This window comes from Argiope bruennichi, chromosome 9 (assembly GCF_947563725.1).
Source record: "Argiope bruennichi chromosome 9, qqArgBrue1.1, whole genome shotgun sequence".
NCBI lineage: Eukaryota > Metazoa > Arthropoda > Arachnida > Araneae > Araneidae > Argiope > Argiope bruennichi.
In genome coordinates, this window is record NC_079159.1 from 90,759,626 (window position 1) to 90,781,836 (window position 22,211).

At 24.0% G+C, this 22,211-nt stretch overlaps 1 protein-coding gene across 1 annotated transcript; it reads left to right on the forward strand.

The window, feature by feature from the left end:
• The first annotated feature begins 257 nt into the window (after window positions 1-257).
• Window positions 258-20,555, forward strand: LOC129983865 (dual specificity mitogen-activated protein kinase kinase 4-like). The gene is made up of 12 exons (XM_056093533.1): window positions 258-528; window positions 3,279-3,372; window positions 4,534-4,597; window positions 5,091-5,204; window positions 5,296-5,415; window positions 6,386-6,505; window positions 7,361-7,412; window positions 8,978-9,105; window positions 10,157-10,231; window positions 12,027-12,178; window positions 12,886-12,931; window positions 13,198-20,555. Exons 1-12 carry the CDS (start codon window positions 480-482, stop codon window positions 13,288-13,290), a joined length of 1,107 nt encoding a protein of 368 aa, XP_055949508.1. The 5' UTR covers window positions 258-479; the 3' UTR covers window positions 13,291-20,555.
• The last annotated feature ends 1,656 nt before the right edge of the window (window positions 20,556-22,211 follow it).

Below are 22,211 nucleotides of genomic sequence, written 5' to 3' on the forward strand. Positions count from 1 at the left end.
TATTTACTCTTTTTATATATTGAAATTGTTAATTAAGAATTGTTGCTAAAGGAACGTTCTTTAAAAATAATAATTCATTTAGTGGAATTCAAACTTATGAATTCCGTCCCTACAAAGTTTATTTACTATAATTGCTTTTTCTGTCAGTGATCTATAATAATTTTGATCTATCATTAACATTCCAATTCCAAAACGGAACAAAACCGAAAAAGCTTTCCTTTAGGTACTATTAGATCAGCCTCATATGTTTGTTTCGATTTTGTAGTTGTTCGAGATTGTGCCGAGTACAAACAAAATGAGATTTATCTATTCAATGTTTGGTTTGCTTGTTGGAGGAACTGGATTATAAATGAAATTGTTTCATTGTTTTTTTCGCAAATTTACAAAGTACATATAAATGCAGCTTTGATTTAGTGCAATTTTCATATTTTTTCATTTGATTATTTTACACTACATCGATAAAGATTCCTGAATAAACAATGGCGGAACACAATCATAGTCACAGACATGATATATCTCGTAATCAAGGTAAATAAATACGAACATTTTTTTTTTCTATCATGATCCTTACGAATCAACTTCATCTTGATTCTGATTTATTGAATTCTGCGTTACTGATTGTTATCATTAATTAAATTTCAAGAAAATGTTTAATGTACCCTGTTAATAACAGCATATTTACTTATAAAGCACTATTTTAAAAATGTTTTATTGATATTTTTATGAATGAATCTCGATATTTATTACATTATCTAGAGCTTTTATTCTGCAATTACTTGAAAATCATAATTAACCCTTGTATGATATGTTAATATAAATTATATTTGGGAAAATGCTATACAAATTGATAATGGATGCTGTTTTTTTTCATTGATTGAAGTTTCTAGAATCGTTTCTAACATCGTTTTTAACAATCATCCTTAAATATAACAGAATTTAAAAGATCATTTGGAAAAATTTCTTTCAAGAATGAAATTTTTTATATAATAGAAATATGTATTTCTATTATTATGCATTAAATCTACTTCCATATAAAACTCTTAATGTACTTCTTTATGCTTAATTTTTTTTAACCTATTAACTAAAACAGGATATTGTAATTAATTGTTGTATGATTTACATTTCTAAATTTCTTTGTTCAGTGTTCATATTAATGATTCTCTTCTCAATAATGTGAGTAAAATTTTTTTCCTATTAATGTCCTTTGTATCTGTACTTTTAGTATCTGCTATAAATATGATTGATGCAATAGTAGTGTGTTTTAATTGGTTTAAAATCTTCCTTTTACATTGTCTAAAAATATGAAGTAAAAATAGCATTTTAAAAATAGTAAAAATAGCATCAGGTTATATAATTTCTAAACCTTGACACTAATACTGCAAGTATAATTTTTTAAAAATGTCTTTATTTGAAGATTTTTTTTTCTGCTGTATATTAAGATCCATGTGTATATATTTTAAATTTAAAAATGTTTAAGTAACTTAAAATTAATTTTATTTTTTAAAGAATAGAATATTCTTACTTTTACGATTTAAGTCAATTTGTTGTAAAGCAATTATTTGTTGATAAATATTTAGAACAAAATAAAATTTCAGCCTGCCTGATTATGAAATTTGTGTAATAGCAATATAACTATTTGAAATTCATTAATTTTTTCAAAAAAAACTATGATGAATATAAATTATGGGTAGTGTAAAGATAAAAGCAGTTATTTTAGCTATGATTATAATAAATTCTAAGTTATCATTCACAGATTACAAATATTATAACTCTTATAATTCTTATTCTGTATTGTTATCTGATACTTAGATTATATGTCTATTTTTTTTTTTTGATTTTTAAAAAGTTCCTTTTATTAAAAAAATATTTTTTTTATTCTTGACAAAATACCAGTAACTCGATCTCTAAAATTTTAAAGTTTTTGTATTCAGTATATTATATAACTACTAAAATTTTCAATGAAAAGTATTTAAATACTTTTTTCTTTAATATCAAGTTTCTTTTAAAAAAGGCATAATTATAAAATGCATTTATTATTCCTAAACAATTACTTCAGCTGCAAAATTTTTTTAAAAAAAATTTAAGTTTGTGGAATCTGTTATAGGAAATATGTAAAATGTTACATAAAAACCATTTTTGAAAGCATTTCATGAAGCATGTGAATTTGCTCTAAAATTAATTGACTAAAAAGATTTTATTTTCTGTTGAAAGAAGTGACATTTTTATATCCCTGTCAAAAAAAAAAAAAAAAAAAAAAAACTTATAAACATGGAAAGAAATCAAGATTGTTTTCCTGTATTACAAAATTGAAGATAATGTTGATGTCTATAAAATTTTGACTCAGATAATTTGATAATTTGACTCAGATGATTCTTTGCCAGTTTAATCTTTTTTTTAGTTCATATTAAAACCAGTAATTGTTGCTTTGATGGTGTAAAATGATATTATAAGCTTTCAGAAAGAAGAAGAAAAGAAACTGAACCATTATTAAAGATATAGAAGCTTGGTCTTATTCAGCAAATAATAATTACAGCAAAAGCATCTTGAAATCTTAAATGGACTAGTATTATCAAGGGTTTTGATATTGTTCAGATATTATATAGATTAGTAGTTAGTGTGAAATTCACATCAATTTGCTTTAGAGAAGGTAAACTTTAAAATTTCAAAGTATGCCAAAAAATTTTTAATTTTTTTTTTTTTTTTGGATGATGAATTATAATTATTAGGAACTATTATTTTTTAAAAAAAGCAATGCTGGAATTTGAAATATAATAAGGTACTATTTTGAATTAATGATAAATTTTCCTTTAGATATGTGACTGATTAAACTTTTTTTTAATTGTCTTAATCAGCATTTTTTTAAATGTAATTGATATATATTGAGAAAAATTTTGCAAAACAGTTAAATGATTAACTGAAATATATGTAGTCTTTTATGAATAATTGTTATAAGGTTGTTTCTGGAAATGTGATTCTTTTGCAATTGTCTAAATTTTTTGGGAATCTAAATGCTTGTTTAATGCAGTTTAATAGGCTTGAATTTTGCTTTTTTAGAAATTTTATTATCTCTGACTGTTTATGAATGGTGTCTTCAGTGTTTAAATATCATACTATTCCCTAACCAAAAAGATGCAAGTTTTCGAATAAGCCAGTGCAGAAAAATGCAAGATGTGTCAAAAATAATTTGTGAAAACTAATATGAATTTTATGAATAAAAGTTTAACTAGCACATGTTTATATATGATGTGTTGATTATATTTTCATTTTGTCCTCCTCAGAAAAAAGAGAACGTTTGAAACTAAGCTTTAATAGTGCTTGCAGCAGGAAGAGTTCTAGTCTTTCCAACTTTTCTGGTTGCCATCCACCTCCTATGTAAGTAAATATAAATTTCTGCAAATTTTATCCTCATATTTAAAGTCTAATTTGCTTAGGTTGTATCTACTTTTACAAAAATCTTAGAAAGTTTATAAACATCTACTTTAACATGTGATTTATCTAAAAAGCTTCGTATTGATCTGCTTTATATATGTAGATCTATGTTTTCTTTCTGTTTAACAATGTAAATCATTATATTAATTATTTAGCATATAGTTAAAAAAATTCCCTGAAAACCATCTTTATTGTACTTTTTATTGGCATGCTTTTGATTATGGATTATAATGTTGCAGAAAACTAACATACCAAAATTCTTTATGTTGTAGATATGCCAATGTATAAAACATTTTGTGTCAGCATGTAAATATTGAAATGTATCACTTCATGCATTCTGCTAACAGATAATTAATTTGACCATTATTAATATTTTCCTAAAGCCTGTAAAGATAAAGGATAAGACTACAGGAAATTCTATTTGCACCACGAAATATTGCCAAATGGTTTTGCACAATGCAGGTTTCACTCATCAGAATGAATAATAAAGTTTCTGGACATTTCTTGATAAAAAGAATATTTTGGGGAAGTTATTTTTAATATTTTTTTTTTCTATAAAGGATATCTGTTTGGAAGTCATCATCTTTATTTTACTAGTTTTTAGTTACTAGTTGAGTTATTTTATCAGTTACATATATTCAAGGATTCACACCTCATGCCTCTCTTTCACAAATAATGAGGATTATCTTTTCTATTAATGTTGTTTCTTTTCTATTAATATTTTTTATAAAGTCACTTTTCCATTGTTCTATGTACATAGCTATCTATAAAGATTTCAACTGTCACCTTTGGCTATTTACTAATTATGAGTTATCAATAACATCAGAATATAGTGTCAGTTCAGGATAGTCAGCTGGTGAAACACTTATTTATTTGATAATTGAGGCTTATCACAATGTATCAATTTTATTTTTAATATGCTGTAGGCTGTTGATCCAGAATTTAAATGATCTAAAGAGTATATATAGTGATGTATGTTATGATAACCTTTGGAAAATTTTAGATATATTTAATTTAAAATCTAATTATTTTTAAAGGTAATTTCAATTTAAAAACATTTCATTTTTTAAAATTTCATTATATTTATATTATTCAATTTTGCAGAGAAAGAGGCTGGGTTACACATAGCATTCAAACCTCTGGCAAGCTAAAAATATCACCAGAAGTTGTAAGTAAATTCCTATAAAATATTCTTGCATTTATTATTAAAATAAATAAGAAGAAGTTAGTTTATCAATTTATCAGTAACACATTATTCACATTAAACTTAATCTTTGTCTTTGCATTGATTTTCAAAATTTATAACTTAAATAAGCTTAGATATTGTTTATAATTAAGTTATATTAGTTATAAAACTGTTTGTTTATTAAAATTTATTATGTTATTTATTTCTTTTGGCACATTTGGGAAAAATTACAGTTAAATGAAAGTTTTAAAGAAATGATAAAAAATTTATATTTATTTGGCTGTTTAATTTTGACTCCTTAAATTTAAAAAAAAACAAAAAACTATGAAGTTTTTTTTTAATTTTCCGAAATTAAAAAAAAAATCTCAAAAGCTTTTATTATATTTTTTTTTTATTTAGTGAATATCCTAATTTATTTTCTGTATATTTCAATAAATGTATTGTTTTCTTTATCTGAATTATTTTTGCTTCATAGACATATGACTTCACAGCTGATGATTTACAAGACTTGGGAGAAATCGGAAGAGGAGCTTTTGGTACCGTAAATAAAATGATTCATAAGAAAAGTGGTACAATTATGGCTGTAAAAGTAAGTTGAGTTAACTTACTTTACTGGGAAATTAAATAAAGTAATTGTTTTCTAATTTTTACAAAATTTTTCTTCCTTTTTTTTTTTTTAGAGGATTAGGTCTACCGTTGATGAAAAAGAGCAAAAACAGCTTTTAATGGATTTAGAAGTTGTGATGAAAAGTAATGATTGTATATATATAGTACAGTTTTTTGGTGCAATATTTAAGGAAGTGAGTATTTTAATTTTAAATTGCATTGTGAATATTCTTATCTGCAAATTTTTGAGCAATTTTATAGTAACCATCTGATTTAAAATTCCTTCATATATAATTTTTCCCTTTATAGGAATTGTTTTATGTTGTGATTCGTAATAGTACAAAACAAAAAGTGTTAATTTTTTTTCTTCTGTTTATTAGCATTCTATACAATTCAGAAACTATGTTTCAGTTTGCTTTATTTATCTTTTTTTAAATTTAAATACCTATAATGTATTTTCAAATGTATACATTCTCTATTCTTCTCAAGATATTTTTTGCAGTTTTCTTAAAATGTTTGGTTTAGATGATATAAAATATTACTGCAGTTTCTAGAGAAAATAACTCTTCACACACAGCTGAATGATATACAAATAAAATATGTTTATGAGTCAAAAATTATGACATGCTTCGTACTAGTTAATATTTATCCTATTGAATTTTTCTTACTATTAAAATGAAATTTAAAGGTTTTTATTTTTCAAAATTAAATTTTCCTGCCTTGAAACATCCTTTGTTGTTGAAACTAGTTGAAATCCTTTTAACAAAGTTAAAAAATTTTTTATTGCTATTTTATTATTTATTTAGCTTCATTGCTATTACATTAAGATTCTTACAGTGAGATAGTAATTTTTCATCGTATACTTTGTGGTATTTTGAAACATTTTTTTTTTTTTTTTTGCCTGTCATGCTTTCTTTTGTAGTATTTTATAAAAATTATTTGATTATTGTTTTGCAATTTGCTGTATTAATGACTGATCTTAATAATGCAAATTATTTGTCAATGGAAATCTAATTGTACTACTTAATTTTTCGTAAGTTATAATTGCTATCACTAGTTTTGCTACAAACAGAATTTCTTATTATTTATCAAATGATTTCTTTGAAGGTGGTAAATCTTTAATTTTTCCAAATGTAATCTTGGTTTACTTTCATACCATTTTAGGGTGATTGTTGGATATGTATGGAACTAATGGATACATCTTTAGATAAATTTTATAAAATAGTACATGAAAGGCTCAATCAAAGAATACCTGAAAGCTTTCTTGGGAAAGTAACAACAGCTGTAAGTATAACTTTGTGAAATCAATAAGGTTTGAACAACTTTTGTTGTTATTTATAGATTATTTACCTGTATTTTTCCTTAATACTTATAGTTTTTTCCCCCCTTGATGTTGTTTACCTGAATTGTAGTAATTGTAGAAAGTAAGTTTTGAATTATTCAGGGTATAATTTATTAAATAATTTTTTGAATAAAATTTGATGAAAAAATTTTGTTAATTTTTTAATTATATTTTGTAAATAGATATAATGTGTTTGTTTGCCTCATGAATTTGATCTTTTTGTAACTTTTAATTCTTTGTTAAAATTTGGAATAAAATTGTAGTTAAATAATAAAATGTTTTCTTAAAGTAAAATTGAAATTTTCATGGAATAATAATATTTTTCAGTCATATATATATATATTTATTTTTTGGTCATGATTTTGAACCATGGTAAGAATATTCGTAACAAACATATGGTAGATAGTTAAAAGTCATAGATCAGTACAATAAACTTCTATTTATATGTATTTTTATACATTTAGTTTTCATTTTGGATTGATATTCAGATGATATACCTGACTAGTTTCATTTCAGTTTTTGTAATGTTGATTGAAATTTATTAAATTTTTATTTGTCACTTTATTGTGTGTGTAATTAAAAGTCAGTCTTAAAAATTTTTTTTTTACTGTATTTTGTGTTGATTCACAAGAATTAAAAATGATTTTGTATATATATAATGTTTGGAAATGTTTTTGAAAATCAGTTTTAAAATTGCATCTGAAATTCCATATTCTCTGATTGTTAAATATAAGCATCATCTTAAAATCATTTTTATCTTTCATTTTTCTTCTAATGTCATATCTTTTTTTTTTCAGACACTAAAGGCTTTGAATTATCTCAAAGAAAAACTTAACATTATTCACAGAGGTAAATTAAAATAATTTTGTATTTCCTATTTAGTTAAGTAGTTTATGATTGATCAGAGTAAGAAAATGTAATGAAATTAAATTTTTGTATACTGTTTGTAATAAAAATTTTTACCAGAATTGTTTATTGTTTGTTAAAAATAATTTTCTTCAAATATTAGAATTTAAAAAATTCAAAAGTTTGAGAATTTTTGTTAATCTCTGAATATGTTTGTAAGATATGATAATGGAATATTTTGTATTTATATTTCACTGTCTCTTTACCAATGTAAATTGAAATCTGCCTTTTTGTTTACTTATTCAAACTTCTAATGTAATATTATCAAAATTTTTAATCATATTACAACAAGACCTTTTAATTTTTGCTCTGAAAAAACATAAAAATTGATACATATCAAACATTTTTGAATGCCAGTTATTTCTTTTACCTTTTTTAAAAATGTGAATGGGTAAAAATTGATTTAATAAATAGGATATTGTTTATTGCTTTTGTAAGAAGCTTATAATTGAAAAATCATTAAATTTGCATTGTTTTATTTATACATTTTATTTCACTTTAAAGTTGAAATTGCATGCATATATGAAATAAGGAAGAAAATAGGCATAGTAACAGTCTCTATTTATTTGTTTTCTTGCTAAATGTTCTTCTGTTTTTAATTTTGTCTGCTTTATGACATTTAGATTCATGATTAATATTAATCATAAAGAGCAGACCTGCTTGTAAAATCATATTATTTGACAAAGGAAATTTGGTTGAAAAAAATTAACTTCCTTTGTCATGAAATTTGATTTCTTATTTTGAATGAATTTTATATTTATTTTAAAGATTTTTTTTCCTTATTAATGATAAGATTATTTCAAAATTATCAAAGTGATAAGTGATATTTAAGAATCATATATTAAAATACTTTTCTCATGCTTTTATAAATATCTATAAATAAGTAGGTATTTCATGAAACACAAACTAAAACTTTTCATTATAAATTTATCTTTCAATGTTACATTTTATAATTTTATTTAGCCTAGAATTTAAATATATTAATTCAGATTCATTGGTTTGACTATCAATTTGCTTGTCCATTCACTCATTTGTCATTAGAATGAAACACAATAAAATGAATTGTGTTTATCTTTCAAAATTTAAATGCTCTCTTTTCCTATTCTCTGAAGAAATTCTTATATATTTTTTTTCCATACTCAGTAGAATATAAACTTATTTTAGCTACTTTAAGAAATTTTTTAAACTGAAATTTGTTCCTGATGTGTTTGTTCCTTGACAAAAGAGGACTACTTTCATCTATTGCTGCTTATTTACTTTAGTAAAATTAGTCCAACTGGTGATAAAAAAATTCACCAAGCACATTAAATATGTAGTATGAAGGTTTAATTTACTTTTGCTTAAATAATTAAAAATTTGAAAGCAGCATATATATAGAATATTTTACAAGTCAAAATTCTTTTTGGGTGGTCTGGATGAACTATGTGTCAGATCAGATACTGAATTTATTAATCTATGTTATGTTGCTTATTTCTATTTTCAAATTGAAATCTTTTTAAATTCAATAGATGTCAAACCAAGTAATATCTTACTTGATCGTAGAGGAAATATCAAATTATGTGATTTTGGTATAAGTGGTCAGTTAGTAGATTCCATAGCAAAAACTAGAGATGCTGGGTGTCGTCCATATATGGCAGTAAGTATTTTATTATATTTTTCTTATTTGGTATATTTATTTTTATTCCTATTTGAAATAAAGAAGTATCTCATTTTCTTCATTTAAAGTTATTTGAAAAATAAATTTTTTGTGTAAAAACCGAATTTTCTCTTCTTGCTTTATAAAAAAATACCACTAAAATAATAATAAAAAAAATGACTGTGAGATGTCTGTCACCTGAGGTTTCTGTTAACTAAATCAGTACTAGACAATCAAACTCTTTTTCATTTTTCTATAAAATCGACAGAATTCAGAAAAGATTGTGAAAAAAAAAATCATGATTTGAAATCAAGTTTTTGATTATCCAAATTGTTTACTGTCCCTGTCATCTTAAATAATCAAATTTGTATTGTATGGATTTTCCTATTTAATATTTTTCACAGTTTCCTGTTTTTTGTTTAAAGAGTAATTTATTTGTATTTTTGGCTATTTAATTAAATGAATACTTCCTATTTCTTTTTTTTATTGCTTCAGATATATATATATATATATATATATATATATATATATATATATATTTCATTAGTAAAATTTGTTTTACTTTGAAATTTTTATGAAAAAATATTGCTTTTATTCAGTACTAGCAACCAGTTGATTTGTTTGAATTAAACTATTAACAATTGAATTATCTTTAAAAAGTCTGATATTGCCAATATATATATTTCAAAATGTATAATAATAATAATACTTTTAAAATAGTTTGTGTTATAAAAGTGTTCTTAGCTTATCGTTCGAAGCTTATCGCATTTTAACTGTGTAATGAATTCAAATGTGATTTCTTTTTTACAAATATTGTAAATGCCTTATAATGTAATAATAATTATGAATATGATATATAATTATCAATGTAAATGTTCTAAATGTCTGTGTCTTTAAAATTTTAAGTGCCTTTATTATTTGTTAAATTTTCAACATTGCAATGCCTGTTAATGATGATATTAAAGCTGCATTCATTTTAGTTGACAATGTTTGTAACAAATAGAGCAACCTGTTTTTGTCTTTTAAATGCAATTTTTTTTTATCCTATTAGCCTGAAAGGATTGATCCAGGCAGAGCCAGAGGATATGATGTGAGGTCTGATGTATGGAGTTTAGGAATAACATTGGTAATTTGCTTCTTTTTTTATTGTTTTTGTTATATTCAGCATTATTATGTTCCTGCTTTTTTGACTGTGAGCACTGGAAATTAAATATTTGTTTAAAGGCAGTCTTTAAGTCTGATATTAAAGCACGAATTTGTCAAATCTTATACAAGTAAAAGAAATATTGATAGTCACTGGAAAATATTTAATATAATCTGTTTTTATTTTAGGTGCTAAATTTTCAGAAATGAAAACTTTCCTTTGTAAAATATTGAAAATGAAATTCTTCTCATTTTATTAATATTAATTTTAAGCTGTTTATCTCCTTATTACCTGTTAAATCCCATGCTCTCTGCACTTGTTTCGCTTGATTCTGTAATGATACACATTTATTACAATCACATTCCTTTTTTCGATTCTAAGAGATTCTAGGTGACCTTTTCTACATCATTTTATTACATTTCAAAAAATGAGCTTAGTTAAATAACTATAATATATTTTATAAAGCTTTCCAAGTAGTGTATGTAATATGATGTTTGTGACATTTAAGAGGATTCTTATTACTTCAAGGGTTTTATAACTAAGGACTAGATTTATAAATATTTTGGTTTCCATTTGTTAGTACTATAGTTTTGGAAATATGTTATAAATAGTTTTTGTAATGTAGTTCAAAAAGTAATTATGCTTTTGAAGTAATAAGAATTTCTTAATTAAATGCTTTTGCTTTATTTTACGTTTCTTGTTTGTAAGGATGGTATCGATTTTTCACTCACTTTCTTGTGACCTTGAATTTTGTTCAGTTATTAACTCTTTATTAAAATAGAATACTTTAATAATTTTTGTACTTTTATGTATATATTAATATTTTAATTTGCCTAAAAATAAATTTCATAGAAAATAGTATCATCTTGAAATTATTTTGAGAAAAATTAGTTTGTGGATATAATATTTTTAACCATGCATTATGAAATACAATAAAGGTAAAAAAAAAGTAGAAAATTAAATATAAAAAGGTTTTAAACACTTTTTTTATTTGTGCAGTAAAAAAATAGAAAATTATATATATATATATTATTAAAATTCAAAAATGTTATTAATAATAAATCAAAATGTAAACATAAGAAATTTCATTATAAATGTGATAAAAATTTCAATTTATTTTAAGTATTTCTGTCAAAATCTGATGCTTTTATGATTTTTTTTGACATTCATATCTGGAATAGAAAATAAATGGAAGTAAGGTATTAAGAATATTATAAAGAGATGGAAAAAAAGTATTAGCATATTGGAATATACAATTGCAAATTAGTATATTTATTATAAAATATTTAATATGCCAAATATGTGCAAATTATATTTATTTTGGAAATTAAAAATATTAATGGAATATAATTATTTTCATGATGTAATTTTATAAGATTGTTTAGAATATTATGAACTTAAACTTATGGAAAGCAATTAATTTGGTATAATTTTTTTCATATGGAATTGTAGCTCCAAGAAGATGATATTGAAAGTTTATTTTGTTTTTGATTTTGAAAAGTCATAAATGAAATGGTATTATGATGTACTTACAAGTATTTAAACCATTATTGTGCAAAAATATAAATTTTGGTTAAATATAACTGAATGTATAAAATCTTTAGTAGTGTATAGCAGAAGGAATGGTTATTTCCTAGTTAATTTTTTAAAAACATTACTCTTGTTTATTAAATTTCACACCATTTTTACTTTTAGTTGTCATTCTATTCATGATATACTTGATATTCATATCTTTAATTTAATAAATGTAATATAATAACATGTAATTTCTTAACAGATTGAAGTATCTACCGGAAGGTTTCCTTATCCTAAGTGGAACAGTGTTTTTGAACAGCTCACACAAGTTGTTCAAGGCGATCCTCCACAAATCAGTCCAAATGAAAATGGAAATACTTTCTCATTAGAATTTGTAAATTTTGTCAATACTTGGTAAGAGTCATTCAATGTGCTTTTGTAATTTTGTCAGTTTTAGGTGTGGATTTTTTAAGAAAGTTTCTTTGCATTTCTAATTGCTTTTGTTTGACTTTGATTGCAGATAATTTCCATTTCTATTTCAAATTTTTTTATTTAAGTCTTGCTTTCAAAATCCATATTTAAATAGCATAATTAATAACCAGCCATTCAGTCAAATATAAGGAAGTATAATTTTAAATACAAGTTAAACAAAGTGTGTATTCTGCATTTTTGTGAATAGCATAGTTTTTTTATATGTAATAAACATTGTTTAACCTTTTATTTCTATCATTTTTAATGAAACCTTTAGTTTATGAATTCAATTACATTTTTTTTCTTTTGTGAACTTTGTAAGTATTTAGATTATTTCCTTTGACATACAGTGCTTAAAAGCATGATACACTATTTGTCTGAAGTTGTAGTATACAAAATTTTTGGAATCACAAGAAAGTTAAATATGTATGTGATTCCATATTTTTTAAATTATAGTTTAAAATGAGTTTTTTTAAAGTTCACTTGGCTAAAAACTTTTTCATTAAAGGAATTACTACTGAGAGCATCTAGCAAAATTGCATTTATTTAATTAGTTATAATTTAATAATTTGCTTTCTATTTTGTGTTTCATTATTTTTTTTATTTGATTGTAATATTTAAATAGCTTAAAACAATCTGTATAATTTCAGCTTAATCAAAGAAGAGCAACATCGACCGAAGTATAAGAAACTTTTGGTAAGTTTTAGAAACCCATTTTGCTGTCTCTTATATTTGAATTGCTTTCTGAGATTTTAAAATTTGTTTATCACTTGTTTCCCAAAGGGTATTTAAGTATCTTCTTTTGTTAGAATTGTTTAAATATCTTAATGGTTTCTGTTTTAAAAATGTATTTTTAAATGAACAGAAATTATCATATGTAAGTTTAGATACTTTTCTAATGATTAAATGATACTGATTGTATATTTTATCTCAATTTGGTAAAATTTCTTTTATCATTTTAGGAACACCCATTCATTCTTCGGTCAGAAAGAGAAACTGTGAATCTCACAGAATATATAGGTAGAGTCCTTGATAAAGGTAGCATGAGCAGCTAGTTCCAAGAATGTTAAAAAAAATTGTGGAGAGACTTTAGTTTTTATAATATAAGAATTAAACAATGAAAAAAAAAAGATGATACATTCTCTATGTTGACTGAATAGCTATGCAAGAAATGCTATCTATGCTCAGATTGTGAAATGATCTACCCAACCTACCTGTTTTGGTAAAATGCCTTAAAATCTTTTTAAGTTGTGGTAGATGTTTTGGATAAGTAATACTCAAAAGATCTGGCATATATTGACTTTAGGATTCATGTCATGATAAAGTGTGTATTAAGTATGGGTTTTGAATCTTCATTAAGATTTGAAATGATGTAATGATATAAAAATTGATATTTATATTTGTAGTATCTTTCAATGTTCCTGCTAAATTCTCACTGATTAATGAATATCTTTTTTGAATTAAATGTCAAGGGAAATATATTGCCATTTTTTATTTGTGCCAAAATCAAGATTAAATTGGTTTCTTTTTTGGTTTTCACAGTTTCTATTAAAATTGCTCCTGATTGATTATCTAAATATATGCTATATAATTGTATCACTGAATTGATGACTGGGCTCTGAAGAAATATTTTAAAAATAATTGTTTGTTCATTATATATCCTTTTTTTTTGGTTTGAAAGAAAAAAATTTAGAATACCAGTTAATTCTAATGACTGATAAATTGGTATCAATTCATATATTTCTGCTTTTTTTTATTCAACTATAAAAAATGTCACCTATTGAAAATATTTTTGTGTTGCAATTTTTTTTCTTTTGTGCATTTTTTTTTCATGTGTGAAGAAGCTAAACAACTACAACAAAATCATTTGTTAAACAGCTGTGCAATTTTCACTAAGCAATAATGTTTGTTGATCACCAGTCTTTTTATATTTGAGACCATAATAATTTGAATATCTATATACTGATAATTGTTGCAGAAAAGGTATACTAAAGTTTATATTCCATTAATATTCCATTATAATTTAAAATTTCAATGGCTTGTTCTTAATTAATTCAGAGAGAGAGAGAGAGAAAAATGGGCGAAATTATGGTGTAAAATAAAATGCTTCTCTTTGAGAATTTCTTTGTCATAGTGTTAGTTTATGTGATTTTACTTTATGCATAAATTTTTAAAATTATGCAAAATATTTATTTTGAGGGTTCTTTTGTTATTAGAAAATCTTATACACATGAGAAATTAATGAAAGTTTTTAAATGCAGACTCTGTCTAAAAAAAATTATTTAAAGGAGTGAAAACTGTAATAAGTATCCTTTTTTTTTAAATTTTTTTCATATTTACATTCAAATTATTTTTCAAAATAATATTTTTTTTTTTAAATTAATATCATGCCACTTAAAAAGAAGTTTTTTTTTGGGAGTTACTTCTTGCATTTAGTTTTGGAGGTGTGATAATGTTTGGTAGTATTTGTAGTACTGTAAGTTAAAATGTTATTCTATTTTTTACGTTGCAAATGCTTACATAAAAACAATTTATTTGAGTTTTTCAAATTTATTGAAAGTTTGTTTTCTGTCAGTTTGTAAAAATGCACTGTCCCCATCATATGTGTAGCAATAGGCTTTGCAAAAAACTGTTATAGTGCTTTGAAAAGAATTGATATTAAAGAAATATTTTTTTCATTTTTTTTAACGAGCACATTAGTACTGATTAAATTGCATCCGAATATGTTGTATAAGATGCAAGTTAATACTAATTGAACAAGCATAAACTTTTTGTTGTGGCTCTTTTAAATTGAAATTCATTCACCATGTAAGCTTTATAAGGTCAGATTTTTTTTTTTAAATATGTTACTTGCAATTTTTGGTACATTTTCATTCTGTTGTTTATGTTCCAAAAGTGTTTCCTGTAAATTTATTTGAAATAGACAATCACAGTGAAGTGTCCTTTTAATTGATTGCATTTTCAATAGGGCAAAAATCAAATTATTTCACTTCAGACTATTTCTGTGCCTGTCTTATTAGAATGCCAGTCTTAAGAATTGTAAATATTGAGTGTAAATGCGTTTCACACTGGTACCAAATTTTGTACATTTGATTGTTAGATCAAATGTTTTCGAGAATGCTATAGCATTTTACTAGTCATTTTTCATTAGTCAATTTAAAAATAATTTCTAACCTGTGTTTCAAAATCCATGAATAATAGCTTAGATATTTCTTTTACCTGTATTTTAGTAGAAAAATTTGTAATAAACGCCATTTAGGATTTTTTTAAAATAGAGATAGATGGAATTCTTTGAAATAGAGGATTTTTTTAATTATTACATACACTCATTAATCTAGATAAATTCTTCATAGTTTTTTTTAAATAATATACAGATAATATTTAAGTTAAGTTTCTGAAGAAAGTCATTCATATAGAACAATTTTTGGATTAAAAATATAAAAATCCCATTTTTATTTACTCAGATTTTTTAGGAATTAAACTAAATCAAGTTTTATTGTGCATAATAATTCATTTTAACTGAAATTTTTAGATTTTTGAAACTAGACCTAATATTAACGAACTATGGATTTATTTGATTATACGTTATGAAATATATGATAGAAGCATATCCATTATCAAAAAAATCATGAAATTTATAGATTTCCAACTGCGCTATAACAAAAAATTTTTATGTGCATGTGAATGGATAAAGTAAAAATTTTTGTGCATAAATTATTTGTGTTTTTAAATTTCCACAAAAATTATGGTGAAAGCAGTCTTGTTTTTTAAAAAATTAACTGAATTATTTTTTTAAATATATATTATACATTTCTGCGCAAATTGTTTCTTTTTAAGTTGACATTTATTTCAAATCAGTTTTGATATTTATATACAAAATTTTCTTTTTTAATCTGATTCTTAAAGAGTGCAAATTTTACAACCATTTTTTTAAAGTTAATTACATAAATAAAATTCTTAGGAAATATATGAAATTTCTTATAAATTAAAATCATTACTAAAGATTACATTTGTTCTAATTCATATCTTGAATGTGAGTATGAATTGTAAAGTGAAAACGTTTCTTATATTTGTGATTCATTGTTATTCATATAATGCCTTTCGAATCGATGGGAGTGAAGTAAACTGATTTTTGTGTGCAAATCCTTCCCTTCCCACCACCGTTATTGCATAAACTTGCATGAGAAAAATTTATGTTTGCCTACTCTTTAAAAAATATTTTGAGATTTTACTGCAAATGATTAAAATATCCCATTTTGAAGGATGTTCATGATGATTCAAAACACTTTTAATGTGATATTTTGTAAGATTAAATGCTTCTGTTTTTATTGTTTAGCATGGTATTTATTGTTCATTTTAGTTTTTTACTCTCAGTTTAATAAAAAAATCTTACATTTGTGTTCATTTGATAAATTAATGTAACTTTTAACGAATATAGTATTTGTGGAAATTAGTGAAATATTGGACTTTTAAATATGTTTTTGATATTTAAGTATTTCTTGTTGTAATTTAGTTTTTAAAAAGAAGCTTTGAAATATTCTGTGATTAGTAAATTTGGGCATTTAATTTTCCTCTGTGCCATTTTGATTTGTAAATTTTTGAAAATTGATTATATTAATTCAGTATTTCATAGCTGTTCTGAATACAATGATAGTAAGTGTTAGGTATCTTCCAATTCTATGTGTAAATGTGATTCATGGCATAGTGTCGGCACTCTTTAAAGATTCTTTAAATGCAGTTATTCTGGTTCATGTGATTTTTATGTATATATTATTTTAAAGTTAAAAGATTGGCTTTCTTTTTTTATTTTACTAACATTTATAAAATTTTGATAATTCAAATCCAGTTTGTGACTTATAATTTAGACACTTTTAAATATTTTGTTTAGCCTCATCCATTATTAAGACACATAACAAATTTGAGAGTTTAATTGAATTCTTTATAGGGATATTAATTTTCTATATATTACAAAATAAAATAAAAAATAATTAAGCTTATTTTTCTTAGATGTCAATAGCATGCCTTTATTGCATTACAGATTGATTATTCTACAATTCTTATAATTTATTAAAGTTTATTGTCAGATCTGTCATGAAATACATTTTTGATTTTTATTACTATTTTTTTGTATTAACAATATTACAAAATTTTATTCAATAAATTAAAAAAAAACTTATTTAACAAATTAGAGAAAATACATTTTTAAGATACTTCCAAAAATAGGTAGGTACATTTCTTTTTAACAATCTTTTTCTATTATATTTTATATTTAGGTTTTAACACTTTACTAAATTTTTAATATTGGGGCTTTGAAGTAATATTAATGTTTTTGTAAAGAAAATGTTCAGGAAATATGAAAACAAAATCAACTATGCTTCATTACTGAGCATCTGCTGAAAGGAATAAATTAGAATGATCAATCAAATGTTAGTAGATGTTTGGTTGATAATAAGCTTGCATTCAAACTATCAACAAACAACTGTTCTTGGCTTCATTGTAAAATGTCCTCTTGATGTATTAACTTTATCAAAACACCATTGATGAACAGTTTGGAAGAGCAATTGCAAGATACCTGTCCATAAATATTTTTATGTAATAAAATATGTAGACAGAAATGAGCATCTTTTATTGATCAAATAGGAATGCATTAATATATTTATGAAAGCTTAAGAAAAAATTGTTTTTGAGATTTAATAATCTATTTCCACCGATGATTAACTTAATATTAATTCTTATTAGGACCAAAAGATTATTTAAGTTTTATTATAGATAAAGATTATATTAGAAAAATAACACAAAATATTTTCATCCCAATTTCAATTTTTTTTGACATACATTTCATCTTTTGCTAAAATTTTTATTAAAATTTTAAAAATACTCATCAATTTTCTTTAATTGCTAATAAATAAAGCATTTCAGATTATCATAGGCTGAAATGTGAATAGATTAAAGAGGCAAAAACAGTCCTATGTCAGTATAGAAATGATTTCTTGTTATTACATTCATAATACTCAATTCCATAAGTGTAATAGCTATTTTTAAAATTACCATTTATAAGTTAACCTTTTGACTACAGGTAGTTGGTAATAAATTCCTTCTTTATACGAAAAATTGAATGAAGAAACAGAAGAATATTTCCCCTTCTTTTCATTAATTAAGGGAAAATCAAGTCTGTGATCTGGATAAGTCCAGTCTCATATCTTATTTACCCTAATTAATGCTAACATAGCTATTACAGATGTGTTAGAATTAGGGAGTGAAACTGTTTCTCAAATGATTACAGAGAGACAGGTGGTGAAATCTTATTTATTTAATGGTGCAATAGTTGTATGTGTCATAAAGAAAAAATTTGGCTTACACAGCATCTTTACTGCCTGTAAGGAAAAGGTTAAAAATTATGAATGGATAGTTTTTAGAACTATGTTGTCATTGCTGAAAACTGTACATAGACAACTTTTTTGTTAAAGTGCATAAGAAGTGTTCATGCCAATCAAAAGATAATATTAAGATTTTATCATATAAAGAAATAAGAGTTAATTTTTATTCAGTCCTTCACCAATTAGTAAATTTTGGGTAAAATAATGTAATGATATATATGTATATATATTGCTGTCACTAATATCACAAGGAGTCAAAAATAATTTAAATTGCATAGAAAAGCAAAGATGATAGTGCAGATTAAAAATGTGAATGTATCAATATGTTTCAAATTCTGACCCCCCCTTCCACTCTTTTTTAAAATTTAATACAAATATTGAGAACTGTGAATCTTAAAATTGCAGCTGGATCAGATGTTAATATTTAACTATTGAATATTAAACTATTTATTCTGATTTTATCTTATTTAAGAGTATTTAAAAGTATTCTTAAAATGTGAATTTATGAAATCTTTATTATTTGTTTTGTGCTTGTTTATTATGTTTTAATCTAGATTGCTATGCATTTCATGTTTGGAATGGGGTCAATTCACAGTCACATGATATGTATATGTTATTTAACATGTAACTGGACTTTGACTAATGACATCAAGTTGTCTTTTTCTAAATAATACACAATGTATTCTAAATTAATTTAATTAAATATGCATGAATTGTCTCATTCTTATGTTAGATTTGAAAAGTATATATAGCTTTCATTTTGATGTTGATTATCATGCTAAATAATTGCTTGGATTGTAGAAAAAAGAAAAATTATTGCAAATTTATTGAACTCTTCATCGAGTCATCTATTGCATCAGTGAGCCTTTTTGAAAAAATATCATTCCTTTTTAAGCAGGACTATTTCTGTATTAGGCATCCTTTTATGAATTTAGGGAATAAATTTTCATATTGATTGTTTAACCATGCTGTGCATAAATATTCTTTAAATTTTCATTTTTATAATTTTTTATATGATTTTTTGTACTACAAATTTTATTATGTGAATTCCAATAATTTTAAAAAGCTGTTGAATTAATTTTTTTCATTATATGAATTTCAAGAAATAAAAATTTTCTTTGTATATGATTTTCTTTTTATATGCCTATTTATATTTTTCATTATTGGTATGTATTAAAATTTGTTACGTAAATTTTATCTTCAATTTTGATAGATTCTAATATGATTTGAATTTATTATTTTCAGAATTTAAGAGATGCTGTAATGTAATGTAAATTCAGTGACATATTATTTTTATATTGATAATTAATTATTAAAGCATTTAAAAATTAATTTTTAAAATTTTTTTAGGAAAGTGTGAATTTTTTTATGCAATTATATTAATGTTCTGTTCAAAACTTCTTTTTTATGCTGTAAAATTATATTATAAACTTTTAAATTGAATGTCATAAGCAAACCCATGGTTTACTCTTGATGTTAACTTCGATATGCACATATTGCTAATCGTGTATGCACAGTAACATAGTAGTGTCTTGAGTAGGTTGGCACTAATTATAGGTTGAAGCAAGAAGGAAACATGTTAAATGCATCTGTGTTTTTTCAATCTTAACTAGTATGCATATATTTTTAATTAAATTACCTTCATTACTTAGGTTGATTCATTCTGTTTTGATGCCCTTGAGTATTGGTCTGAAGAGGTATATTTTCGGGGAATAATTATAAATTTATGTAAAAAAAATATGACTTTATTGGCTTAGATATGAACTCGAATCATATCTATGTCTTTTGAATTGTATTCTTTTTAAAATGACTATTATTGTATTCTAAGATCTGTAAAAAAAATCTCATTAAAATGCATCACTTTTAGAGCACTGAACTGCCAACAGTGTTGGCATATGCTTTCAAAATGAAATGTATAATAAAATTGTTTTCTTTTTTATAGATATTTGTGTTTGTCCTTTTTTTTTACGAGTTGTTTGCTTTAACATGAGAAAAATTAACTTGTTTGAAGGCTCTTTCTAATATTGCAGTAATAATTACCGTGGAAACATATAGTTAAGTATTAATATATCTGCGAATGTGGGATTGAAGAAAGATGTATAAGGTGGGATCTAAATTTATTTATAAATAGGAAATGACATTGGAAAGTTTCTAGGCTAATTCTGTAACACGTAATGACATAACTGGTGTGAGAACAGGCAGGGCGAGTATCCAAGGAGAACATAATAGAATCAGTTAGTTGCATTTGAGATAAATATTCGTTTATTTAAGTTCTTATTCTCTAGTATCTTAAAAATTAAAATGATTTTAATCAAGTATGTTAGAAAATATAGGTTATAGTCTTTTTTTTTTTTTTTTTACAACTTGGGTACCAACTATAATCATATTTCTCAAAACGAATTGATAAATAGTTTGTATTAAGAAATCTCATCTTCAAAAGGGGGGGGGAACTCATTAAGGTTCTTTCCAATCTATCCCTCCCTTTTTTTTAATAATTGAAAATAATGATTAATTTACCGGGATATCTAGATTACTTATATTATACAGGTTGTCAAATGTTCATGCCTTCTTGCTCGTACTGAGTGGAATAAAAATCTTCAGTGTTTCGGAAAGGAGGTATAATTAGATTCTGTAATTTAAATCATATTTTGAGATTATTATATAATAAAATATCGAAATAAGGAATTTTGTCCAAATTTGACGACCCGCTAATGATAGTTAAACCTGCAAAATGTCAGACATTTGATTCTGTTGTTGACCACTGATTCTATAGCTTGTGCCACTTTTGATAGGATAACCGACTTAGCGACAAGCGAATAGGATGTCTTCTTTGGCTGCCTTTTTTCGCCATCAATTAAGAGATCAACGGATGAAAATTTGTATGGATTATTATTTTCATTGATTGTTTTTATCTCTTGAGGTGGAACTGTTAGGGAAAATGAGAATATCAGTATTATACAAGCCTGGAACATTTGTATACTTCAGAGAATGCATGAGCGCCTTTTAGAATTGTTTTCCCCGATTCAAAGTTTACTGAAGACATGAGGAAATAAGAGATGTTTTTTTTTTTTTTTTATCCATTCATTTCTTTTTGCAGCAGTTAATTTTCAAGTTTTTCTAACTTATATTTTATTTCGTCATAATATTTCCTTGCCTGGTTAATGTTTAAAGCCTATTTTGTAAATACATAGACATCTTCTATCACCACTTCTTTGCAATATGGAGTTGCTTAATTTTGGTAGAAATATCAAAGGGGATTTAACACTAAACTGAATAATATGGTATGGTTAAATAATTAAAAGCAATGTTAAGTTTCTTCAACTTTTATATTTTGAAATTATAATTTAAAGTATTTTGTATTTTATAATTTAATTTTATAGTATAAATTTAGTTTCCAAACTTAGCATTTTTTTTTCTTGTTACCTCTTAACATAAGACAAATTTATGGAAAAACGAGAGAATGTTTTAATCGAGAATGTTTAAGAGTTTTATAGCTTATGAATACGTAAGAACTAGAGTTGATTTAATTTGCAAAATTGATAAAACAACCACAACAAAACTATAGACTTTTAGCTAAAAAAATATTTACATTAAAAAGT